Source organism: Sander lucioperca, chromosome 18 (genome assembly GCF_008315115.2).
Source record: "Sander lucioperca isolate FBNREF2018 chromosome 18, SLUC_FBN_1.2, whole genome shotgun sequence".
In the NCBI taxonomy this organism is placed as follows: Eukaryota; Metazoa; Chordata; class Actinopteri; order Perciformes; family Percidae; genus Sander; species Sander lucioperca.
In genome coordinates, this window is record NC_050190.1 from 30,954,678 (window position 1) to 30,982,322 (window position 27,645).

General features: G+C 39.3%; 2 protein-coding genes across 14 annotated transcripts in view; both read left to right on the plus strand.

Moving 5' to 3' along the window:
- Positions 1 to 3,061, plus strand: part of myt1lb (myelin transcription factor 1-like, b) — a 110,061-nt gene extending 107,000 nt beyond the window's left edge. For all 11 annotated transcript variants that reach the window (XM_035994644.1, XM_035994643.1, XM_035994646.1 and 8 more), the window contains one exon: positions 379 to 3,061. In XM_035994644.1, coding sequence (XP_035850537.1) covers positions 379 to 519 — 141 coding nt within the window. In that variant the 3' untranslated portion in view covers positions 520 to 3,061. The remainder of the gene's footprint in view (positions 1 to 378) is intronic.
- Positions 3,062 to 4,373: 1,312 nt separating this feature from the next.
- The window catches only part of LOC116065702 (peroxidasin), a 70,346-nt gene continuing 47,074 nt past the window's right edge, over positions 4,374 to 27,645 (plus strand). The window contains exons 1-5 of one of the 3 annotated variants that reach the window (XM_035994588.1): positions 4,374 to 4,469; positions 19,474 to 19,545; positions 21,165 to 21,236; positions 24,511 to 24,582; positions 27,339 to 27,410. Coding sequence is in view for 2 of the 3 variants with exons in the window: in XM_031321277.2 (XP_031177137.1) it covers positions 5,869 to 6,053; positions 19,474 to 19,545; positions 21,165 to 21,236; positions 24,511 to 24,582; positions 27,339 to 27,410 (473 nt within the window). In the remaining variant the exon portion in view is untranslated. Of the gene's footprint in view, positions 4,470 to 5,804; positions 6,054 to 19,473; positions 19,546 to 21,164; positions 21,237 to 24,510; positions 24,583 to 27,338; positions 27,411 to 27,645 lie in introns of those variants that run through there. The other 2 variants (XM_031321277.2, XM_031321278.2) reach the window with 2 other exon arrangements.

The following is a 27,645-nucleotide window of genomic DNA, read 5'->3' on the forward strand; positions in this document are numbered from 1 at the left end:
TAGCAGCTAGATGAGCATTATAACGTGTGTTGCAAAGTGACGCACGTTTGTCTCTGAAGTAAAGGCTGGACTACAATAGAGCTGTTTGGAGCAGTTTGTGAACAGTGTTTTCTCTGGAAGATGGAAGTCCCTTTGGGGTGGACTTTTTGCTTTTTCACTTTGTAAACCTATAATGTGCACATAAATATATATAACACAATAAAGGAAAGGGAAAAAGCCAAAAAGCATAATATGAGCACTTTAAAAGAAGACCTAAATTTCCAATATCAAAAACTTGCAAACGGGTCAGACTTGACCCGAGGACAACAGGAGGATTACATCCTCCCTTACCTTCTGTTTTCCTCTAATAGTCTCCATGTTGTGTGTTTGGTCCTGCAGGAGCCAATAAGCGAGCAGAACTTTGACGCCTACGTCACCACTCTAACGGATATGTACTCAAACCAAGACCAGTTCCAGAGCCCAGAAAACAAAGCCTTGTTGGAAAACATCAAGCAAGCTGTTCAAGGGATTCAAGTGTAACCATTCAGCAAGGGAGATTTTTGTTCCCCCATGCAGGTGCGGGCGATGTATCAAATCCACATACAAGCAAGGCAGTGATGGTTTGGTCACCTCGGTTGGGTGCAGTATCTTATATAGTGTTATATATTCTAAATTTTGTTGTCTCAAAAAAAAAAAAAAAAAGAAGAGGTATGATGCTTAAAAACCCTCAAGATAATTTCTTTCTTTTCTTTTTGGGCCTTGCTTTGAGGAAGAACATTTAAGAGTGAACGGCAAAATAGTTTTTGAGGACATTCACATTTTGTACGTTTTCATATGAGCTGACATAATGTCATGTCATGTTTCTAGCTGCTCATGTATGCACATTTTTAGTGTATATTTCTGAACAGTAAGCTAATGCTAATGGGACGCGAGTTCTTTTTATTGCTTGACATCAAAGCATTTTAGATGAAAAAAAAAAACTGGACAGTGAAATAAAAATGAAAAAACTACAAGCAAGGAGGAGACTATTTATTTTTCTCCTCACTGGATGATTTTGGACTTGATGATTTTAGATGTTTTTTTTTTTTCTTGCGTGTAGATTGTTCTGGTTTGCGAAACCGCTTTATTTTCTGACAATGCTTGAGAAACATTTGTGTTTTGTTTTGATGGAAAAAAAAAAAAAAAAAGAAGATGTGTAGCTAGGTGGGGGCATTTTTAATTGGTGCTGTAAATGAATCCGGAGAGGAAACTGACCTGATGTATGTATGAATGTATGTATGAATAGTTCTATTGTAAACATCATTACACGGAAACCGGATGGTGGAAATCCCATTATCTAGGAGAGCCAATTCATTCCTAGAGGAACACATCTGTGCGGTGCATGCACGTTCACATGCTCATCCCTAACTAAATCTCAAATAGAAATGACGTGTAAAGACAATGACCACAATGAATAGAGACCACATCCTAGCCTTTCTAGTATCAAATCTGCGCAATTTTTCGAGACTTGTGTTGCTAGGATTAAGAAATGTCTCAGCAATATTATAACTAAATCATTTGTTTATAGTAGGTATGGGATGCAATCTGCAAAGGAAAAAAAAAAAATGTTGGGTATATGCAATTTCTTGTTTATAAGCATAGCCGGGTAACATGAATCTTTTTAATATAGCCTATGTAAAATATTGATTTTTATACAAATCTTTTAATACAAAAAGTCTTTTTAAAAAAGAGGAGGGAACCTGGACATTGAGTTTTAGAAGCGAAAGTATATGAGTTCCACTTTTTTTCTGTACGATTTTGCACAGGGACACCTTCGTTTCCATGTTTTGATGTTCTTACAGAAACTAAAAGCAGTACCCAAGAGCCTAAAAGGAGGGTTTCAGAGGGTTTTGTAAAGAGTATTTATAGAGTATGACAGCGGGACTTACAGGGTCACTGTCCCCACTTATGTGCCAGTAGACTATTTGCACTTGTCCTTGAAGATATTATCCTTAACGTACGGCGGCGTGCAATTTTCCAGATGACCTCTTTGGCACACGATTGGAGCAACCAACTGCTTGGAGCCACTGTAGGTGTGGATTTAGTACCACTGAGAGAGGAAGAACAGGGACTTGAAATCAGAGAAGAGGATGATTATAACCATAGCAGTTATACTGTAGGCTATTATCAAAGTGTAAAAAAGCATTGTTCTTTCATTTTTGCTATGTTTTAGGAAGATGAAGTTATCCCCCCAGCAGCACTTTATATCTAATCACTGTACAAAGGATTAAATAGTCAATCAATTCAAGGTTTTAAAAAAAGAAATGGTGAAACGAGACCTTCGAGGGGTGATACAACCCAGCGTCACGCCCATATGCCTGACTGTATGCACCCCTCCATTCTGTTGTTCTAGTTGTTAGCGATCATGTTCAGAATTGCCTTTTTGAGAGCTAATGCAAAAGGTGCTTGTCGTTCACCTGATTGAATCTCATCTATTGTACTTTACTGTCCTCTTTCAGGACTCTACTACCCATCACCCATGACTGCATACGCCTTTTTCCACAGCATCGTGTCTGCAGCTTTTTTGCCAATATAGTAATGCTTCAGTAGAGTAATAGCTAGTACCAGTTTTTTAATTAATTCTCATTATCAGTAAAAAGGGAAAAAGGGATTTTAAAGCACAAACCGGCTGCTCATCTGATGTTGGTACATAAATAACAAATCTGAATAGAGTTATCTGTGACTATCTATAGAGAACACGAAAAGGTTGTCACATATTTAGAAAGCTGACTTTTCATATAAATTATTGTGAATTCATCAGAGTTTATTGTTTTATTTGAGCCAATTCATTTTGAGATTGTTTTCAGTGACCATTAACAAAGACAGGATTTTGTATAAACTATTGTGCTCTCTGTGGAACTGAAGTTTGATTTATTTTTGTACTACACAGCATGGATTTGTTGACATTTTAATTTTGCTATAAATGTGTGAGATCACAAGTTGCTGTGATATTTCATTTATAAATTGTGAACTTTGTACAATTTTTGTCATGCTGGATGTTGACACATCTTACTCTGAATAAAGAAAAAAATGTGTTGCCAGAGGCCTGTTAAATGATTTATTTTGTGTGTTCATTACAGATTGATACTACAGAACCCATCTGCATAGTCATTCTGAAACTGTTAGATCAATTTTATTTACATAATCCAGTATCACAAATGTGCCTGATGGGGCTTAACTGTTACACACACACTCCACCAGCAGATGTCAGCAAACCCAAACTACACCATGGGTGCACCTTATGATGTGCAACTTTCAAAGATGAATCGTTACAGTGACTTGCTGATGAAAATGAAGTTCATTTTCCAAAATTAAAGTGACTATATGTAACTTTTCTGCTTGTTTTAGATTAAGATTAACTTTCTGCAGTAACTGCAAGTAAGTAGTGTGGATAGACAGCAATAATGTCCTTCGTAAGAAGAAGAATTGAGTAAAAATTGGTAGAATACAATATTTCCACCAGAGCTCCCTGTAAAATAAAACACCACATTCCATAGAATATTCTGAAACAATGCTTCCATTGTTAATCGGTAACTTCAGTCTGTAAGGCTGTGGAAATGCTAACAATAGCAATGGGAAAGCATTGTTAGCGGTGGAAATGCTAACAATGACACAGCAACATACCAGCAACAGCAGACACAACTACCTCTCTCACCCACACAATACAACAACCAGGAACACAGATGTGGAATGATACAGAGCAGAGTTCCAATTTGAGATAATAGACCAATCAGGAGGCTGTACGGTGAGCTGCTGCTGAGTAGAGGCTTAAATTGGAAATGAATTAACAGTCTACTCCTAGGTTGTAAATGAAAGGTTCTGGAGAGGAGCTCAATAATGGTTAACAGGGCTGAGACTGTCAGTCATTGACTGACATGTGTAGTGTGAACAAGAGATTTATTCATTAGAGCAGCTATTACCAATTTGTCAGTTAAACCTATGCTGTCCTATGTTATTTTAAAGCCAACACATTTATCAGATGTTTTGGTATTTACATAACCCATTTTTCAAAAACATGAAAAGGTAGGCTACATTTAGCCTTACATATCATTCTGTGTAGTGATACATCAAACAGCCTAATAAATGCCTGATAAGTTAACCTTCAACAATATGTTATTTCTACATTTACCAGCAGATGTCAGCAAACTCAAACTATTAAAGGAACACCGTGGTGTAGTAATGTTGTAGGTAGCCTATTGGTTGATACTCTTTATGTAAATATTGCTGTTTCAAGTCAACTGATTTTAATGGCTGATGTAATAAAATGTTGAACATCTAGTTATAGCATACAGGCATGTTTCCCGTTCTCGCTTCTGATTGGTGCGCCACTGCCAGAACATACCTGTGATTAATCGAACTGCGAAGTAGCCCACACCCCATTACCTCAAGAACTAGCTAGCCTAAACAAGTAGATAATACAAATTTGCCTACATTGTTTGTTTGAGAGAATGGTAAGCCAATTTCATGTTTAGTCGAATGTGTACGCTATATTAGACAGGCTTAATGCAGTGAACGTTTTATGGCTAAAATAATGTAGACGCTGTACTTAATTATATATCAGGCAGCTAAAACACAACCTTTCATTCTGCTTGCTAACGTCAGCTTAGCTAACATTACTTTTCTGAACACGCCGAAATAAAAACACATTAAGTTTTCGGCGGTACCTGCAGCTGCCACCAGAGGCCCTCTAAACTAAGCTAGCTAACGTTAACTGAAAAGTTAGAGTTTTCCTTGCATTTCTTTGGTCATGTTTTGTCATACTGTAGTTCGCTCTTTAAACATTTACTCCCCTAAATCTATTTTAAGGCAGGCATTTCAACATGACAGAATAAGCACAGGTGTAATCTAGCTAGCATAAGTAATAGTAGCCTATTAATAATGGCTGGCCTGGATGAATGTAAGTAAAAGTCTGCTCTAGCTACTTAAGTAAGCAAGTGTTGGAGTATTCTAATTGTACTTTACCTTTAATTTTTTTTTTGTCATGCTACTTTATAAATCTACTTATAACTACTCTTTACTACACTAACATTAGCTACATTTATTTGACAATTAAAAGGCCTAGGCGCCTAGCTACGTGTGTGTGTGTGTGTGTGTGTGTGTGTGTGTGTGTGTGTGTGTGTGTGTGTGTGTGGGTGTGTGTGTGTGTGTGTGTGTGTGTGTGTGTAATAGAATGTAGTAGTGTAAAAGTCCACCTATAACGTATACCAGCTACAACATTGATACAATAATGCAATGGGTCATTCATGTTATTCAGCAACAGTTCAGCCTCAAAACTGTCATTGCATTCATATATTGCATTATGTTTCATGGCTACAACAAACTTTGCGATAATGACAAATTGCAAAGGAGGTCATTTACTTAAATCATGGGATTTAGGGAGGCTGTAGCAAATTTTGAAATTTGCTATATTAATTAACGTTAAATGTTTTTTCAAGTGCAAACGTGTGTGTGTGTGTGTGTGTGTGTGTATGTGTATATATATATATATACACACACACACACACACACACACACACACACACACATGTCCTTATTGAACTTTGTCATTCAATCATACATTCCATTCAGCTTCCTTTGGACTTCCTTTTTCTGGGATTGTAACACACTACCCCACTTCTCTCTCTCTCTCTCTCTCTCTCTCTCTCTCTCTCTCTCTCTCTCTCTCTCTCTCTCTCTCTCTCTCTCTCTCTCTCCCTTTCTCTCTCTCTCCCTCTCTCTCCCTCTCTCTCTCCCCCCCCCTCTCTCTCTCTCTCTCTCTCTCTCTCTCTCTCTCTCTCTCTCTCCCAAAGGAGCTAACTTTCTGTTGAGGGGCAGCTGGCGGTCTGTGCTCTGCTCGGCTCACTGCTAGCAATGGCGCTGCGGGCTGGCCAGCTCTTTTCTCCGTGTCTACTCGCGGTGGCTTTGTTATTGCTTGCTAGCGGATCACAGTTTGTACTTTGTTGTCCGAGTCGCTGTTTGTGTTTCCGAACCACCGTGAGATGTATGCATCTAAACTTGGAAACCGTTCCAGCAGTTTCTCCTCAGACTACCATTCTGTAAGTAGCTTTTTCCTAAATATCTAACGGGTACAAACCTTCTGGGCACTCTAGACGGGAATGCAATGAATGCTTAAAGCCGGTGTTTCCCACATTTAAGGCCTGTAGTAAAGTTATAACGGTTGATATTCTTTGCGTTAATGAATCGGAGCGTTTTTTTGTTTGTTTTTTACGTTTCATGTTTAATCACTGATTTAAGTTCAAATTTAAACAAAGGCTTGTGGAAATCATACGCTTTGTGGTAGTGCAAAGGTTATTACAATGTGTCTCAGAACGTTTTCACAAAGTATTGACACCTGCCAATGAGTTCAGCAGTTGGCTGTAGAGGTTAATGAACAGGGTTTTAAGGGTCACACAGCTGGTGAAGTCAGCCACAAGCAATGTGGAGGGTCAGGCTCTTCAATAGAGGTCCCTACATGAGAGAGCTTGTATGAGGAACTACAGCAAGTGTTAACATCTCCTTCATGGAGACATGCACCGATGAATTTTAATGAAACTATACAGTTATAAGTGACGAGACAAGTACAGTTAGTCAAAACCACAGTCCTGTTAGGCAGTCTTCCTTTCGGTGTATGTTGTCATGTTTGTCATGTGTTGGGGAAATGTGTAGGCATACTTAATTTCCAGGAAAGATCCTTGTTCATTGTCAGGCTTGATGAACAATAGGCTTGCTTTTCACAATGGCTCTTTACATCATCACATTGTGATAGAGACACAATATGGAGCAGTTTCCAAAGCTGCTTCCTTCTCTGTAGTCAGAAAAGTTTGGATGTGCTCTGATGGGTTGCACAGGTTAAACTCCATGTTTGTTTCTGTTATGTTTTTGACCCTCTGAGATGAAAGGGGGGAAATACTTCTCACTTGACAAGCACTTGTGAATGTGTCCTGGTTGTCAGGAGCCCTCTGTTACACTCACACAAATAAACAATTTCCTTTTTTGATGTAGCTGGCCACAGTTTCTCAGAACTGCAATGACAGAACACAAAGGCCCAGGTCTGTCCAATCTCCAAAATATGTTGCACCCTTTGTCTTTAGCTTCATTCAGCCTGTAAGCATGGGGACAAAGGGGCAAGTCAGCCAGCCTGTACCACAACAGCATGAATTAGCCATGTCCTCCATCTGGGGTCAGCCCACAGCCTTGAAGGGAGCCCATGGTGCAGCCCTGCCCAGATACCCCCACAGGAAAGATGAAAGTCCACCCTTCACCACAGCAATGAAAGGATTGTTTAGGTCTTCTGTAGGATGTGTCTGCATGTTTTAGAGGGCTGATCAGAGCAGGAGAGTACGGTGTGGTTTCCCAGAAGCTTTCATGCTGGTAAGCTTCGAAGCAGCAGCCACTTGTCGCTTTTTCCTCTTGTTCAGCTGTCATGTCAATAATGTTCCTACCCAGCCTTTCCCTCATTCTGCTGTATGAAATGTTCAAAACATAATTTGGCGTCTGCAGTGGGAAAACTCCTCTACACCAAACTTGAGCTCATCTAACCCCGGATTTCCACTGGATGCGGAACGTCTGCATGCTCCGCCGTCTGTCAATACCCACCAGGTCCGGATTTGTTGCTGCACGGCTGCGGCCATGACTGACAGCTGTAGTCACGAGGACCCACAATATCTCGCGAATTCAGGTAGAATAGAACCACAAAACCAACAACAGTTTGTTTCCATCCAGAGGAGTAGAGGGGAAACAACTCTGAGCTGTGTTTTCAAGGTGTAGTGCAGGGAAATATGATCCGCCGTGAGCACGGTGTATTTTATTTATTTTTATTATTATATTTGTGTCCGGCAAATATAGAAGCTCTGCGTATCTGCTCCGGAGGGCTGCGGACCGCCGGAGCTGGGACGCAGTCGGAACGCAGCCGTTCCGCAGACGTTCCGCAGTCAGTGGAAATACACACATTGACTTTAATGGAAACCTAATGACTCCGCCGACGTTCCGGAGCGGATCCGCAGACGTTACACATCCAGTGGAAATTGCCGGTAAGAGTTGTGTGCTTGCGGTTTGTTTGCTGTGGCTGATCACATTAGGCCTCATAACATGGTAATCAAAGTGGATTGGAAACATGTCTTTTAACAGAGACGGTATATGTAGAGGAGTGTATTGTGTTGGTGTATTTCTCTCTTTTGGTCTTTGGTTCGCTTTTAAGCGATAATGTAGGAACCAAGGTCCTTAGGGTTGTATAGACACTTGACCTGTAGCTATGTGCGCTATAGGCACTGCATTACTCCTTACACCTGGCATAGTGGGTAGTATTGTTTTAAAAATAATACTATATAGTGTGAGATGATCCACCATAAAAACCTTTAGCACACAGGTTGTGTAATCTGATGGAAAGGTAGTTGTTCACTTCTGCTGCTGGGTAACAAAACATAGTTGAACATTAGTAATTGTTTAAATGTAAAAAGAAATTGCCCTACTTAATCTACTTATTACATTTTCTCTTTATTGGTATGACATGATTTCAGTCAGTTTCATTCGTGATTAAATGTCCTCAACTCCTTTAGTTGCGGACATCCTTGTGAGATATAGATAGATCAGGGTTGTTTTTTTGAGCCCAACTTAACGCTAGAGGAAGTACAGCACGGGGAGATGTGTTGCTTATCTTTGAGTATTGGATTTTTGAAGTTGAGCAATAAAGAAATTTTCCCTCCTGTTAGGTAGGTGATCAAAAACACTTGGTTGACTCATCCTAGATTTCTATTGACTGGTAAACTCCTGAGTGATATGTGTTTGTATTCATAAAAAAAAGAAAAAAATCAATGTATACACACATCTACACAGTATGCATATATGTTGCAAGACAACACTGTCCAGACAACGAAGGTGCTAAACTGACAGCTGTTTTTGAGTAGTTTTGAACAATGAATGTTTGTGTCTTCAACTTCTTAAAACTCAAAACATCTCTTTCCTCTTTCTGGGCCACTGCAGTAGAGAATTAAAAGTCTTGGCTCAGAAGTACTACTGCATGTGGGCTTTGTGCCAAGAGCTTTTCTACACGACACTTGGCCCAAGAAACATTGACGTTTTTTCCCCAGATTTTTTTGGTTCTTTGTGGCCTACATTTGTTTTTCAGCTGTTATCTCTAAGGACTTTCTGTTTGAGGCATGATAGTAAATTGCGTTTCCTGTCTGTAATGACACTGGTGCATATCTTCCCAGGGATTTGCTGGAGTCGGAGAAATGATTACTTTTACATTAGCACTATTTTTTACTGGTATTAGCTTGGCAGCTCACGAAAAAGCAGACAAGTCTGACATCTTTGTATGACACGCAGTATCAAAGCTGGTCAGTGTAACAGGCTTTTTATTTCACAAGTCAGTAGCCCTGTTCCATATTTGAACATCTTGCCTATTTGCTTATTTTGACATTCAAATATATTTAAAAAGGAATAGTTTCAACAATGCGACTATGGAGCTGTACTATAAACATACGTAAAGTATGTGTCTGCACAGCTAGGAACATGTCTGTCAGTTGTGAATCTGTAAGTTCACTTGTTCAAGAAGTGGCTTGGTGTTGTCTTTTGTAGTTCTGTGATACCAGCATAGTGCTTTTATTCCAATATGCTGTTATTCAGTTGGTTTCTAGTATGATGAATGAGGTTTTTAAACACAGTTACTGTGAATGTCCCGTTTTGAAACTGCATACTTCACAGAAGATTGCAGAAAGTTAAAAAGATGTTCAGATGTGGGGATAGCTTTCAGTCCAGTGGCTGTGTGTTGCATGAATGGCAGCGTTGAATGAAATAAGTGTCCGATCATAAGTGAATCTGGTGTTTGTTGGTGCAGGAAGGCTGGTGAGTCATTCAGTGGGGGTTGGTGTCCCAGTGTCACCAGGTTGTTGACTTAAATGCACAGCATGGCAAAGGCTGTGATAAGCAGACACATTACCGTGGCAGCCTCCTTTGAGCTCATGAGACGTAGAAATAAAGCAGAATCTGAAAAGGTTTTATTGCCATAATAAATACACTTATGTGGAATTTGCCTTGGTGATAGGTGCATACATAAACAAACAACAAACATTAATATGAAATAAATAATAAATACAGAATAACAAATATACATACAAAAATAACTGTTGCATAAGAAAAAAGAGGCTGATATAGAGGCTGAAGCAGACAAGAAACTAAACTTCAAACCACAGAGATTCAGTTAGAAGCTGCAAACATACTGAGAGCTGAACACAGATTTTATAGAAACATCTTTCTCTCCTGCACAGGTCCTAGCCCCGTCAGTAGACATCCTTATTTCGGCATACAGGCTGTAGTCAGTGCTTTTTCACTAGTCATCACACGTCTCTAATGTATGATTTATGTGAGAGGAACAACTGAAATGTATACACACTCACAAACAACCAGCCAATATGCAAACGGGAATGATGTAGGACTACGTGTTTTGTTGCATATAGAGTGGGGAAGTGAGATCCGATCAAAAGGTGGTCTCTCAAGACTCATTTGGAGACTCATTCTACTGCCGGGTGTAAACACACAGACTTAGAGCTGTCCACTTGTGAACGGATCACTCAGATTGGATTTAAATACCAGGTAGAAAACGGACCTTTTTAAATGTCTTTTACCCCTCACACTGCTCACGGCCCAAAACAGTGGCCTAGTCTGACTGAGTAACAGTGTGAGTTAGGGAGGGAAAGTGGAGTTCCATTGTGTGGAATTTGCTGCAGTCAGGCTTTGTGAGGCGCTCAGTCTCTGCAGCATTATGGAATGCAAAGCCAGAAATCCCCAAAGCTTCGCTCATTTGCACAGGGAGATTGGGCCCAAGATAGTTGTTGAAAGGAACACTACTGGTCCTTTCCTGTGCCCATCCAGTGCAGGACAGAATTTGGAGGTACCACTGGTTCAGCTAAATAATGGACTGTTGTTTCTATATTGCACTCTTACAGCGTCAGTACTGTTAGTCTTATTGTCTTACAATGATGTAATATTTTGTGTTTGACTGTCATGTTGGTCTTGGTCTTGTTAAGAGCAGTGCTGCCAGCTGTAGTGACATAGTTGCAAGCGACAAGTAAGTAGCCCATGTGACAAAATTGTGAACTCGATCAACTGCGATGATTGTCAGTACTGAGAAAAAGGCACAGTATGACAATGACTTGAGCTTGATTGTCTTTGACAGATGGAGCTATGGTAGAGAATGTAAAAAATATGTATTTAAAAATGCTTGAGAAAAGTCCTTCATGCATCACCTTTATTTTGCGTGGCCACTTGCCTGCTGAAGAAAGGATGTTTCTGAGCAGATGGGACAGTGGTTAAGGAAAGGCTCTGTAGGATTTTGATAGGCTCTTGCTTTGCACCAGCACTCCCTTGACAAGAAACAAATCCTTGTCATTTTTATACGTGATGTGCTTTGCAGAGAACCATCGCAGCCATGTTTGGAGATCCTGGTTCACTGTTACGCCAACCAAGCGAGGAGCCGGCCATGTTCTTGTTTAACTAAGAATGACCCACGCACGCAGGAGAGTCCTTGGCAAGCCCACTTGGGCATGCGTCACAAAGCAAAACGACTTCACTGACTCGAGAGGCAGAGAATGAGAGGAGAGGCCCACACATGGAACTCAGATGCTGGTTGAATTGGGCAGCAGCCAGGTTCACTCGGTGTCCTGGCTCAGACAAGAATTTAGAGAAACCTCTTCTGATATAGATAGATAGTTCAGAATAGTTCAAACCATATGTATATGGTAAATGCCATGGTTGCAGATATGCACATTAGAGGCAGTGCCAGATATGTTTTGTTACTAGTGCTACTCCAGCTTGCATATCACTTACTTTCACACAGTAATTTCTAAGCAGTTACACAACTTATACATCATAGCTATACTCTGACACTTTAGCTACAAATGTGTATGTTGTATGTTTATTGGTATTGCCTGCTGTTTTTGATGTTGAGGATGGCCATATTAATCTTCACTCCATTATGTGTTGGTGGACACATTGTTGTTGAAAGTAGATCTTGTACCTCACCAGTTCATTTCATACTTGACGGAAGACCTTGATGGATCAGTGTTGCCGGGCTCCTGATGAAGCTGTTTTAAAACTAACCTTGATAACGCCCCCGCTAACACTATTTTATTTTAATTGTAAAATAAGACGAAGAATATGTTTTATATTTTTATTTGCCTTTTTTTTCTTTTTATTCGAATAATAATCGATTAATCAAAGTAATAATTCACAGATTAATCAATAATCAAAATAGTTGTTAATTGCAGCCCAATTAAGTTAATTGCAGCATAGTCTATATCCTTGACGTTCCACTTCCAGGACTGCTCCGGTGCCGCAGGAAATTGCGCCGGATGCATGTCTGTCAGTTTCCTTCCTCTTTCTTTGTGTTGGAATTTTAAACTGCGGTGGATTTCTGAGGACTATGGTTAACTGCTCCTCAGATCTCTGAAGGGTAAATCCAGACAGCTAGCTAGACTATCTGTCCAATCTGAGTTTTCTCTCGCACGACTATTTTACAGCAGCTCCGTACGGAGTTTAGCGCCGCTAATGAACGCCGCCCATGACGATTGTGATTGGTTTAAAGAAATGCCAATAAACCAGAGCACGTTTTTCTCCCATCCAGGAATGCTGTGTGGACTAGCCAGACCCTCGTCCGCTCCGCAGCGTGTGGATGGTCTGGCAAAGCCAGACTAGTTGCATCATTATAATGATTTGGTCAGCTGCCTGTCGCACTCTTTACCATAACTTTTTAAAGGGGGGGAAGAAGAAGAAGAAGAAGAAGAAGAAGAAGAAGAGATTTCAGACGCAAATCCTTTTCACGTGAATACTGTGTTTGAAATTGAGATGGCTAAATGTGGACATAGTCTGAGTAAAGTTGCTGGCATGTTAAATGTGTATAGTGACATGTTGACCAGTAAGTACTGTAATTCTCCTGTGTGGGGCCAGAGTTACTTTTAGGGCTGCACAAAATGAAGAAAATATGCAATATGCGATAACTTTGAATATTGCAATAACAATATTACTTTAATAGCGATTAAGTAGACAGATATTAAAGTGTACTCAGTTCTGCTGCTTTCAGTATTCTGCTAAAATACAAGTTGCTTGTTGAATTTAAAACAAATGAAGGGGAATCATTTACAACATTCTTTTATTGAACAAATTTAATTGAATATAAAATGCAGCACAAAAAAAAGTGACAGTTACATTTTAAAGTGCAGTTTTCTACTGATATTTTCTTTCAACTAACACAAATAATCTCTGAGTGTCTTTTGCGATATGTCACAGCCTTTCGCGATACGGTTATTGCGCCAGTTGATATGGCGATGACGATAAAAAAAAAACGATATATTGTGCAGCCCTAGTTACTTTGTCCTTAAATAACCTCAGTGCACTCACTGGACCTACAGTTCTATCTCAGACACAGTGTGCCCAAAACACTGTAGGCCGATTGTCAGCATTGTCTAGTCTAAATAGGTCAATCTAATTATCTTTTGAGAAATGTAAGGGTTGATTTAGTTTATGCCAAAAAGTTGCAACGCAAACAAAGGAACTTAATGATAAAAATGATGCATTCAGTCTTTTGAAAAGTACAGTACAAAGCGGAGTAAATCTTCATTTTTATTTAAAAATAATTTTTGTCTCTTGGCTCTGTTATCAGCAGGGCATACTGGCATTATTTATTTTGTATTATTGTTAAATTATGAGCCTCTCATTCTGTGTGGGTAAATGACAAATTTCTTTGTTTTCAAAAAGAAATCAAATAATCTTTTTGTCCTGCCCTCACTGTATTAGTTAGGACTGCAACTAACGATTATTTTCATTTGTCGATTAATCTGTTGATTATTTTCTAGATTAATCGATTTGTTTGGTCTATAAAATGTCAGAAAATGGTAAAAACAATGTCTGACTGTTTCCCAAAGCCCAAGATGACGTGTTCAAATGTCTTGTTTTGTTCACAACTCAAAGATATTTAGTTTTTTGTCATAGAAGAGTAAATAAACTAGAAAAAATTCACATTTAAGAAGCTGGAATCAGAACTCTTTACTTTTTCTCATAAGAAATGACTCAAACCAATTAATCGTTTATCAAAATAGAGTGCGATTAATTTAATAGTTGATAAGAAATTGATTAATCTTTGCAGCTCTAGTATTAATGCTATTACTGTCACATTCCCGTGGCTCCTTCATTACTGAGCCAGGGAAGCTGTTCACTTTCAGGCTTTTTGTTTAGGCAATACCCAGAATAGTCAGCTCCTCTGCAGGGTAGTCAGCCTTGCTGTTTTATAATTCCTTCTGGCGCCGTGCCATCAAAACACACTAATGGAAGTTAACAGACTCAGTTGATGAGTCCCGGAACCAATCTCATAAAATGTTCAGCAATCTGTGCTCATGTTTTTTATGACAACATCCCAGCGGTCTCTGGTCACTCAATGAACTATTTCCTGAGAATGTCTCACAAACGCCTCGTTTACTAAATGTCCTCCATACATACCGCTGCTTTTCTCTTGTTCCTTGACGATAAACCATCACAAAGCGCTGGAGGCAGCTTTATAGACCATCTAGTTCCTCTGACAAAGTATAGTCATTATTCCTGTTTAATTGTAGTAAAACAATTGTGGATTTATTTTGCTTTCATGTTTGCAACAGGAGTATTTGTGTTAGTGTAGATCTTATGAATTAGTATCATAAAAATTATGTTGCACTAACACAAAAATCACTTCTGGGTAGGCAAATGGCAGTTGATTTGAATTGCAGAGAAATAGGAAATCGGCAAACTTGTATTTCTGTTGTCATATTCCACCGGAACTGTAACGTTTAAGGATATATAGACCCTTTGCACGTGACGTCACGCTCCACCCGCGCAAATTATGAAAAATATCATGCCATGACGGACGGTGGAAGAGCTATGCTGTAGATGCATGGCAAGCTAAACGTGTACGTTTTCGTTTGTGTTCTCACATTCACAATCTACAGAGTAATCCTCACCAACACAAGCATGTGTATGTATTGTCTTTCTGTTTTAAATGAGTGATAAATAAAATTATCCTCAACTAGCTAGCTAGCTGCCGTGCTAACCAGCTGTTCTTGCTAACAGGTCCAACCCGATGATGACCCACATAACTAACATCGGTTATTCACTGACCTAGCTACATATCCAAAAAAGAAAGCGGTTCCCTTGATCATTTAACTTAACATACATACAAAAAATATTGGTTAAACTAAAGATGACCTGGCACGGAAACTAGCTTCAAAAAGGCCAAAAAACGAGTTAAATGCGGGTCTGCGGAGCTCCTACCCCGGCAAGCTGACGAGCTAGCTGCAGCTACTGCTCTTTCTGAGCACCTACCAGATGCCCTACCTCGACCAATAACGGCACGACAAGTTGTTGGTCAATAGAAGAAGCCATGAAGCCATAAATACAGTTTATTTAGTGTTATGTATTTCAAACTGATTGAAACTATGAAACTTTCCGCTCGTCTACTACACTGTTTAGCTTGTTCTTGCCGGTGATTTTGCCGTCCATCATGGCGTCGTCACGTGGTCGTGGTCACATGTTTGCAAAGGATCTATAGTTAAACGGTGGTCCAACCTATCTGACGTTTCTGCTGTGCTTATTTTCTGTACTGTGCTGCTTTGTTAGCGTCTTTGATAAACCAAATCTAGCGTTGCGAACAGCGACTTCTTACCGCCGGTCAGACTTACTGCTAGTTTGAGTGGTGTCCTTTTTTCTTTTGTCTGTGACCCAACAGGTAAATTAGTGAAAGTGTTAAAATATGATATTATATAATTTTAGATGAATGAGATGTACATCCAGTTGTTCCTCGTCCCCGTTTGCTCAGCGCCGTTAGGGTGTATGTACAGGACGCAGGATTTTTCTACCCGGTCGTTAGTTATTGTAAACAACAAACATTGTGATTGGGTCTATAGCTTCAGTCTCAGAGAGAACTTGTGGGATACATTGGCGCTAATGTCATCCGCCCCAGGACCTTCTGTTCAACTGAGCCCATACGAATAAAATCCATTTTATTTCTATGACTAAGCCTCTCCTTAGCTTCCATCAACAGCTGATGCTTTAAACACCCTGCTGCCACAGATACCACTCTGCTTGACCTTATTTAGCCTTCTCTACAAAGAAACAGTCATCTCAACCAAGAAAGTGAGTCACACACACACAGCCAAAATAACAGCCACCAACCAGGACAAATGGTTCCGTTAACAAACTTACATTCGCCCACAGCAGTGAGGGAGGTTTGAAAACATAAATAAATATATATATTAGGGGGGTGTGACGAGACACCCAGCCCACGAGATCGAGACGAGATTTTAACACTATTTTAAAGAAAACTTCAATGAAGAAATGAGACTGGAAAAATAGTCCTTTATTCAATCGATAGTCCCAAAATGAAAAACGAGCAATGAAAGGTTTTGCCACAAACTTAAATGACTGGCTTCTGTCCTGTATAACTAACAGTTAACACTGTTACTTATTCCGTATGGAGGAGTCTGAGAACCAAGGTTACAACATAACCAAGCCTTTTCTGGCAGTAGTTGAGACCAGTTGTGTTGTACTTGAATTTGTCATTGTACAGTAGACGGAGAGAAATAAAGCTTATTTGACTATTGTTTCACATTGATTGCGTTCTAAAGCACAAATATATTACCATCAAACACTCAGATGATTTTTGTGAAGACAGATGCTCTTTTCTCCTCCTCTGCATTTTATTAATTACAGCAGTAAACAAGAAAGCAGGCTACTCTAGTATCGATTTATGACCATTATAGGACGAAGGGAGAACATTTCTCTTTGTTTAACATCAAAAGTAAAGTTTGGTTCTGCTGTCCGCTTTCCGACTCATTTAACAGAGAAGTCTGCGTGAGACAGCGCCACAGTGATCTGCACGCTGCAGACGCCTGTGTCTCATCCGAGAGAGAGAGAGAGACTCTAACGTTGTAATGCTGGGCTTTACAGGCATCTTTTTTCATCCGCTGTCACTCTGCAAAAGTAAACTCTGAGTCAGTCTTTGGAGAACGGGCGGGGGATCTTCTACGCTAATTTCAAGGCTGCTGCTCTGCACTTGTGTTGTGTATTGATATCGCAAGACACTTTTTACCTCAACGAGAAATCTCATCACATTTCATCTTGCGAGATCTCATGGGGACAAGATCTCGTCACACCCCTAATATATATACTGTGTGTACACACACACACACACACACACACACACACACACACACACACACACACACACACACACACACAGTATGGTGACGATATGAGTTAGTTTCTTTAAATTTGTTGCTGTTAATCCATAGTGTGTCTAGAATCTGTTTGAGCCTGTTCAAGGTAAAGCTTTAAAGGAATACTGTGAAACAAGCATGACCCTTCATTTTAGTTTAGACTTAGCCTTCCTCAGCAGAAATGAGAAACATTGCTTGCATGCATGCACCTGAGATGGGTACTGCTTGAACCAGCTCGTAGCCCTGCTCTGCTGCTCTCCTCCCCCTCGCCTTCATCTCTCAGAGCTGGAGGCAGTCAGGCAGGACAGCCCCTGCCTCAGCATGTCGGGGCAGTGCACCCTGCAACCCTGGGCCTGTTGCCTGGAGATAGGTGTTTTCCTAGGGTGCTGTACCTCTTCACCTAGCAGTCATCCCCTGTTCTTTCCATGGAGGACCCTCAACTCTCTCTCGCCACTTAAAATGTTATTGAGAATTCATTTTCTTAGTGCTACCAATACATCAAACCTGTTGATGCTAAGCACTCTTGTTAAAACTGTTTTAAATTGTGAGGTTTTATGGTTTGATCAAAGCTGTTGATTGATTTGAAATTGTGATCAGCAATGCTCCAGTTTCATTTTGTCTTATCATGACATTAAGAACTGACTGAAGTTTCTCACATACTGAAGGTGGTGCCAGAAACAACAATATCATCATAGCTCAAGGACGTTCACACAAAGCATGTCAGTTACAGAAAAGCTCTTTGAGTGAATTCTTGCACTAGCTCACAGTCTATATGAAAGGAAGTCAGCATATGAAAAAGTTGGACTCACTCTGATTGGATCCATATGTGAAGGCTTTCACAGAGCCAATGACCCATAAGCATTTTACTGGCTATGAAATCAGTTGATTTGGTCATTTGGCCCTCATTTTCATAGAAATATATAAGGAATCAAAAACTCCAGAATGGGTAGCTTTAAAGTGCTTTGCCTGTTGTGCATAAAGGGAAATAAACAAGATGAATGTAAGCTAATGGATGAATAAATACAGCATGTACATTAAATATGTATTCTTGCTATCTATTTCATAGCAAGAAAGGTTGCGTCAGACATCATTTAACAGACAAAAAGCAAAGGTGTTTCTTTTCCTTCAAACTGAAAAAAAGGACTGATCTCAAGATTCTCATCCCCCGGGCGTCTTGACAGTGTTGCATAATCATTGGAGTACATTATGTCCGTGTGACCCAGTCGCAGAGTATTTACTTTGTTAGGTCATTGGCTAACAAGAATGCTGGTAGACAGTCCAAGCTCTTACTGGGGGAGTTGGGCTTTCTAGAGGGGAAAGGCTGATGTAGTTCTCCCTTTGCTCAGTGCAGTGATAAATCTGCTTTTTGGTTCCACCCAAATGCTCTCTTCATCTCTTTGGCTGGAGGTGTTTTTCAATATACTTTTCTCTCAGAATGCCATGCAGGGTCAAATAATGCACAACTGTCTAACGTTGTTGGTTAAAGCAGACCATAAAGACCATGAATTGATAGTGTGTGAATGCGCTTAGGAATAGTGGGGGGCTGATACAGTGTTTAATGCATTCACTCTTTAGCATTCTCTAAATGCTCCTTATATGAATAGCTGGTTCCACTTACAGAATTTATTTTGTAAAAATACATTTAGCAAATGGCTTAGTTGAAGATCAGATGACTTAGAGCCTAAGTTCCACAAGCATAACATCACTGTTCAGATGAGATGCTTCAATTTCACTTAAGTTGTCATTCTGTGGCTGCTAATGCCACATAGGGGTTAGGAATGATTTCACCTTCACAGGGCTATTTGCAGCATTAGGGTCTTTAGCTTGTCACTTTCATGGCATGCTTAGTTATATTTTCTAAGACCAAGAGTGATTAGTGCCATGTCAAACTATATTGTTATGATTACACAGCCTCTTTAAATTAGGAAGTTAAAAGAAAGATACTGAAACCTGCTGACTGCTGTGACTAGCCTTGTGATTGTTAACTTTGGGGCAAATGTTATATAAATCTGCCCTCATGATTAAAGCTTGACAAAAGCATTCTTGTGAAATGAGTAATATGTCCAATTATCCTTCACGATGGTTACGCGAAGGCTCTGCTGTGGACTTCAGTTCATGCAGATGTGTATTGCCTGCTTTCTACACTTTATGAAATCTTCCAGCTATTGTATTTATGTACAGCTTTTCTCTACGTTATACTTAATACTTTGCTTAATATAAATATATTTCCTTCTCTTCACAGAGACCTGAGGTTCAACAAAATCAAGGATTTACAACCAGAGTCCTTCAGGCGATTAAAGAACCTCAACACACTGTAAGTCTTTGCTGCTCAGGATACATAATTGTGAACTTTAGACATATAGTATAATCTCGTTTTTGGTATGACATTGTTTTCTAAATAATATTTGAAGGTAATGGCATCCAGCTGATAAGAACATTCAAGAAGACTACTATTGAAAATGAATCAAGCCCATTCCCTTAAAACAGCACTCTGCATAATGATTGTCACTTCCCAAGAAAGTGCTGTTTGTATAACACACACACACACACACACACACACACACACACACACACACACACACACACACACACACACACACACACACACACACACACACACACACACACACACAAGCAAATTCTTGCTCTGTTCTGCTGTGGTTTCACACATGTAGGTCAGCTCGTAATCTATGAGGAATTTATTTTTCCACTTCCACCCACAGGGCTATTTATCATATGTCCAGCCTGCTAGATGGTGCATTGCTAAGCTAATAAAGGAGACATGTTCCAAGTGTGTTTTTTTATGAGCAACATATTAGTTTTCTTGAAATTTTGAAGAAATGTGTCCATGCGTCAGCTTATGTAGCCATATCAGTATTTAGATTGTTCAGCTGACTGCAAGAATAAATCAAACACACCACCTCACCTTATTCAAATATTTGCAAACATGATTGAGTAAAAGCACTTTTTACGCTAAACACATAACGCTAAAAGTGAAGATGTGTAGATCCAGTTATAAATCCATAGTTAATAAACATGTGAGTGGGATAGACATAGTGGATTAGATCTAGTTTCAAAGTGAAGAAAAGTCTCTTAAGGCAGGAGAAAAGCCCAGCTTTTCATAACAGACAGCCATGCAGACTGTTAAAGGCTTTATATCCTGAACAGCTCTTCATGGTTTCAGGCTGCAGTTCCACAGACTGAACAATAACACATCCTAATGTCTACCAGTCTTTGAACTACAGCGACATGTCCGTTGTACAGACAGAAATATGTCTGTAATGTCCGTTGAAGGGGGGAGCCTTTTGTGTTCTCTCAAGTTAGCCTATGACAAAGTGTCACTCTTTAGATTTAAAATCAGAAGCTTGTAGGTTTTTGGTTTTTTTTGTTCTGTTGAAAATTGTACAATTGTATGAGCATGATGACCATTAACAATAACTTACATTATACTGCAACTTCTGCAAACTCTACTTAGAATTAGCTCACAACAAACTTACTGTCCATCTAGCGCTGGGCGATATGGCCAAAATCTTCTATTCCGTTATTGGTCATATCATATCTCAATAGCGATATATATCACAATATAGCATGTTATCTGGTAAGTCAATAAATAAATAGTCTATATAAAATAACCACATGGTAAAGCCTATTTGTGTATACTATATTAAATACTTTACAAATGAAAAGTACTATGTTTTCATTTAATTCAGAACTTTAGTGCAAAATGAACATAACGTGCAAATATCATAACGTAAAGTGTCGTCCAAATGACATAAATATTGCCGCTGTTTTTTTGACATTGCGATAGAAACAGTATAGAAAAATATAACGATAGACATGTTTAGATTGTTTTGACGATGTCTATTGTGATATTGCCCAGTCCTATGTCCATCTTGTAACCACAAAATAACCCCCGTTTTGTTTTCTTCACAGCCTCCTCAACAACAATCATATACGGAGGATCCCCAGGGGAGCATTTGAAGACTTGGAAAACCTTAAATATCTGTAAGTTGCCCTTATGTCAACTTTGATTTGCTTTTGCGGTCAAATAATAAATTTTGAGATGTGGCAGTATCTTTGTTCTGTCAGACTAAATAGGCAAAAGGTCACAGTTAAAGGAGTTTACTCTTTGTTCAGTCAACAGAAGAGGAAGCATGGTGAAACATGTTTTACACTTTTGTTGCAAAAAAAAAAAAAAACAACAGACTTATTGACTGTTAATGTAGAAGACAGCTGATGTTGCTAGACTGCTGAGTCAGTGAAAATGTATCGGCGCAGTGTACGGAAAATGCATCAATGAAAAGTCTCCCTTTGTCTGATCCTCTGTACTTATGTGTCTGGAAGTTTTGACCTGGAGGCAGAGTTGAGAACAGATTTTTAAGGCGTGTGTAGCCTCAAGGTTTTTGTGGGATTGCAAGTTTGCTCCCTCTGTTAGTCACTTACATTATCATCCCACTGGAACTGTCAGTGCTCACGGTTAGATATGGTCTGATTTCCCGACTTGGACCTCAGAGGACCTACGTGCATGACTCTTAACATTGTGACAAAACCTGGAGATAGTGAAGGGTATATTTAATTTGCTTTATATGATTTTGTTTGGTGAGATGTTTTGTACATTTTGAGACTGAAAATGATATTATGTATGTTGTTTCTGATTAGGCAAAGCTAGGTGCATGATGGCTGATAAAGTAAAATATTAATATAAATATTAGCAGATTAACTACTGATGTGTCTTGGAAAAAGTAGCGTGAAATACTGTTACATCACTACCCAGCTAACATCTTGAACAAGCACTGCACATTTGAGACAAGATCCTATACATCAGCTCTGAGAGAGACGGAAGGAAGAGGGGGTGAGGTAAATGGATGTACAGGCTTTTCTTTTTTTCTCTCTTCAGCTTACTGACACACAAACAAACACATTCCTGGCATACATCCTCACTCTTTGTGTTGTAATTAAATCCTGTAGCTATTTAGTAACTGTTTTAATTACAGTGCCCCTCTCACTTAAAAGCAGTTGATCTAAAGCCATTGCCTAACCTTTGTGATTAGGGCACGCACGGTATCCCCCCCCACCCTTCTCCCTTCCCGCTGATTCAGTGTTCTGTAGCTGGGGGCTAGATTGTATCTTCCATCTCACCTCTTCACTTCCTTTGGAACCCCAGTAAAGTCCACTCCCTGTCCTCTTTCATGTCCTCCAAACCTAATGGTCTGGCCGGCTGTCTAGTCAGCAGCCTCCGTCTCTCCCACGACCACCTCCATAAACAAATCAAACAGAGGTCAACACACCTCTTTGTGGGAACTGTTCACTGTTTATTTGATCTTTTCCTAAATATTCAGTTGCATAATATCCATCTGTAATCCATCAGTGTATTTATATACATTAATGTAGGTTTCCTTTGGTACATACTGCATCTTTCCTTAGTATGTATGTATAGTTTTTGTTTTTGTGAATGTTAACATAGATCATTAAATGAAGTGATCAGCAGCAGTCAGGGAAAATCCTCCTAATCCTCCTTAAACCAAAAACAGTGAGGAAGAAAGTGAGTTTTTTAATTGTTTCAACAATGCATATTTTCTAGTTTAAAGGCAGGCTGTGCATACGGTCGACTTTTTGAGGCGTAGTACCACTAAAGGTTATCTGGTCATCATTAAAGTGAGGCCCTTTGAGATTTTAGCACACAACTTCCAAATCCAGTTTTCTATCTAAATCCCACACACAAGGCTGCAGTCTTCTGTGTTTCACATTCATTCACAGGTGACTGCAGACGTTTCTCAAATGTAAAGCAAAAATGTAAGGCAGTTAGCTGTTTACATGGTATTGCAACAGTACGTCTGGATACTCCAGTGTCACTGAAGTAAACGCATTACACTTAATAAGCCAAGCTTTCTTTACCATCATCAGTTTGTAGAGAACAGCTCTGCATGGAAATGTAATAATATAAGTTTTGGTTTGGTCATTTCCTAGTAGATCATTTAAAACATGTATGAAGGCAGTGTCCTTTCTCCATGAATGTCACTTTCTTATTTGTGGATTTTAGCTCGATTTTGTTTAACCATTTATCATATTGCATATGATAAAGTTGTTTATTTTGATAAAAACCTTTCATCTTCCATGGTAAGAAACCTGATAGCATTTACACAGACAGGTTATAGCAGCGAGAAAGGCATGCAATGATGGAAAGAGGATGTTTATTTTTTCATACATTGCATCACTTGTGCTGTGGGGAGATCTGTATCTCTCATGTGTGCAATGGTGGAAAGTGAAATAGAGAGATGGGAGATGAAAAGACAGACAGCTTTAAGCCATTGCTTTTCTAGTATCACATTTCTTTAACATGTATGATGGAGGGAAAACGTGCACACGTCAAGTGTATTTGTCTTTCAGTGTGCTAAAATACCGTGTTGATCCCGTACAGGCTGCATATTGCTTCATTCTTTTTCCAGTTCAAAGACATGGAGAAAAGATTTGACCCACAAGGAATCTGTGATGTCATTTTTATTGTTTGTACATTGATGACCGATTATGACTGATTGTTATTTGATGCACAGACCATGTTAATAGCTATAGATTTTTTCTATCTTTGATTTTGTAATGTTAATGTTAACCTATACAATCGGATATTAGGACTTATTAACTGAATGTAATATATTCCACGAGTGATATAGAGTATAGAGATTTTATTTTCCTGGTAAAAGTCCTAATGAGTGTTAAATTGCTTTATTGTTGCCTATATTGACTTAAATACAGTATGACGTTTGACACATTTTACTGTAATTATGAACACCAAATACAATGATCTGTAAAATATTCCTTCACAGACTGCACTGTGCACTGTTTTGGGAATATAGTGTATGCTCAATTTTGCTCAGTGAAGCACATCTGTGTCAAAATAATGTAGATGAGAAACACTTGAAATGCAACAATAGGTGATCTACATTTAGCTCAGAAATACATTCTTATCTTAAGTTTTATTTGTGCAGTGTGACTGATATTCTGTAAAACTGTTCCGAATATTCGCGAGCTTTCAGAAAAGAGTCTCCTCCGCCCATAGCTACAACTACTGATGTCCATGAAGCAGGGTAGTGAAGTGTATACTTCACTAAATAAATGTATGTCTAGTAGGAGCACAACATGCATATCATTTTTAAATGGCAACTTAACAATCGTTATTTGATCAGATCCTCTCTATGTTCTCTTATAATAACCAGGAAGAATTCAGATGATCCAGTGTGAGTGTGCGTGTGTTACTAATGTGACTGATTGTCTCTCCTTTCAGCTATTTGTACAAGAATGAAATCCAATCAATTGACAGACAAGCATTTAAGGGGCTTGTCTCTCTTGAGCAACTGTAAGTGACCAACTTCCTCGTCCATCTTTTTCTTCTGCTCGACCAACTGCACCTCTTCCTCCTCCCACCTACTGTCTGTCCGTCTGTAAAACACCTCTACCCCCCTTCCTGAGAGATCGCTATAAACAATTCATGAAGCCTAGTAAAGTCTACATGGTCACAAGTGATTTTTAAGATAAGTCATATCAGTAGTGACAGGCATGTCACAGATTTTGGTATCATTTTTTTTGAGCTGTTTTTATGCTGTACGACATGACTGTGTAGGCCTTACACAGGTGTCATGATAGCTCTGTTCATATAGTTTCAATTCACAGTGACACCTTCCACCTCCACCCCCTACATGCGCCCCTCTATCCACTTTTCCACCGCCACCATGCATGCCGTGTGTGCACCCACCCTTGTATGCCGCGCTGACCCTCTCTGACCCTTTTGCATGAGTCGCATGTGTTGTGGTCATGACAGCAGATATTGGCCACCCTCATGCAAAGCTTGAAGCATTATATCTAGCCTTTTGCCGCTAGTAGTACTAGCAGTGTTGTGCTGGAGTCAGAGCTTCTGCTTTAGAGCAAAGCTTGACCGGCACTGCTTCTCTCCTGCTACTGCAGAAACTACTCTTCTGCTCCAATTTGCTGCAAGTGATTATTTGTGCGCAACCTTCAGTGCATTATGTATGTTAAATTCGTGTTTTACAATGAATTTGCTTCCTGTAAGTCTTGATACTCAGAAACTTCTGTGCTGATTTTACAACAAGCTCTGCCCCTGTTGTATCTTTATGCACATGCATGTTTGACCAAAAAAACACGTTAGCAATTTTTAACTGATGTTATAAATATGAATTGTGTTTTAAATTTGTCTGACACTGTCAGTAGAAATGATCCATGTAGTGTGTCATTCTCAAAACCAAAATGGCTGATAGGCACTTTTTCTTTAGCAAATTGAGCTTTCTGTACTCTTGGAAAAGACCGTGACTTACTGGTCCACTCTGTAACCGCATTAACAGAAAACAAATCGCCAATGCACCAAGTAAAACCAATTTCATCATCAGGCCCCAGCTGATGGCAGCTGTTCTGAGTTTTGTTACAATAATAAAGGGTTTAATATGTGGGTGACAAGTTCTGAGCTAGATTGCATATACTAATAGTTCTTCTGCATCCCCGCTGGGCAACAGAGGCCTGAAGTCACATGCTTCTTTGGGAGGAATAAACAGTTCCCAAGACCTATGCACTTAACAGTACATTCATATATGACCCACCACTCATATGATGATATTTTATCAGCATGCGAGTGGGTTTGTTAGGGAGCATAGGAGGATCACACAGGAACACAGCAACATGATCACAACAACATGAATGCAAAGTAGTCTAGTCCTCTATAATACAGTTAAGACCACAGCTGATTGATTCCATGTCATCTCTTTCTAAACTTGTAACAGCTATTCTGGATCAATAGTTTTGAAAGTGTAATGATATACCTGGTGTGGGACGCCGATTCATTCTAGAGGGGAATTAAATTAATTTACTGCTGTCTTCATTAAACCTTCTGTCTTTCGCTTGTCTGGACTATGTTGAGTTTTTCTGTTCTGGCTCCTCTAACACATATTCTAGGCCAGTGGTTCTCAAGCTTTTTTCAATAATGTACCCATTTGAATTGTGTTTTTAAGCCAAGTACCCCCTGACCAGTGCTAGATTTACCAAAACAACAGCCATGTAACTGAAAAACATTTAAATTCTGATGAAAAAAGGAGACAAAAACTTTAAAAAAAAAAAAAAACTAAAAAAACTTGGAAAAGGTCGGTAGAAAGAAGGAAGTAAGGCAGGAATAGGTGGAAAATAGTATCAAAAACTTAGAAAACAGCGACAAAAACTTCGACAAACTTGGAGAAAAAAAGAAGACCGTATAAAACAGGAAGGAAGGAAGGCAAGAACAGGTCGAAAATGGTGACAAAAAGCAACAAACTTTGAAAAAGTGCTCACATACCCCCTGCAGTCCTCCAAAGTACCCCTTGGGGTACACGTACCCCCATTTGAGAAACACTGTTCTAGGCAACACCAAAATACATAATGTTGGATGTCCAGTAAAGCATGTAAAAATACAGCAAAGAATCAACAGTTGAGATATATTTACAGACAAAACTAAAATAGATTTTCTTGTGCGGAAGACATCTAGAGGAATATTGCCTTTGATTTTATATTCTATGCTGCTTTAGTCTTTCTGTGCCTGTCTGTTTTGCTGCTGCAGTAGCTTGGGCTGTTGCTTTCCCTATCTAAACAAGCAGGTACCCAACTGAATCAGTTGGGTACCATTCAGCCATCAGTTGGATTTAATTTCACTAACCTTTTATTTGTTAGCATATGGTTTGATTTATGTTTTCTCAGCTCAAAGGCTTTTGGGAGCATACATTATCTTTGCATTCCATGAGATAATCATTGTACTTGCTTTTTACCTGTGGGAAATCTCATTTAAAACTCAGTTTGTAGCCATAGATTTTCAGACCCTCTATATCAAATGTCTAAGATGAATTCCTGATGTGCAAGTTCCTCCACTCTGTCTGCATTCATCTAGAGTTAGATTTCGCCTTTTCTATAACTGTTAGTTCAGTAATTTGAAGTTGCAGGGATGGACAGGTGAACAGGGATGACTAGGATTCTCATTTACCCACCTCTTAGGGATTACTAGGACAGCAACATTATATTTAGTCAGACAGGGAGCCCTAATCCAGTTTTACTGTGCTTTGTCTACACTTTGTTCTTCTCCAGGTACCTGCACTTCAACAACATTGAGTCTTTGGAACCAGAATCATTCACTCATCTACCAAAGCTGGAACGACTGTAAGTTCATCCTATCTGACCTTTCGCCAAAGATTCTAAAAATGTACGCAGTTCACACAATACTTAAAAAAAAAACGTTCTCAGGAGGAAAAAGCACATTCCAACTTAAATGCTCACATAAATGGATTAATAAATCCAAAAGCGCAACTGGATTCACTAGGGAACTTGAGAAAGCAGAAAGCAATAACCAGCATGATGTACTTGGAATGAAATTAAGTGTTAACTCACCCAGGTC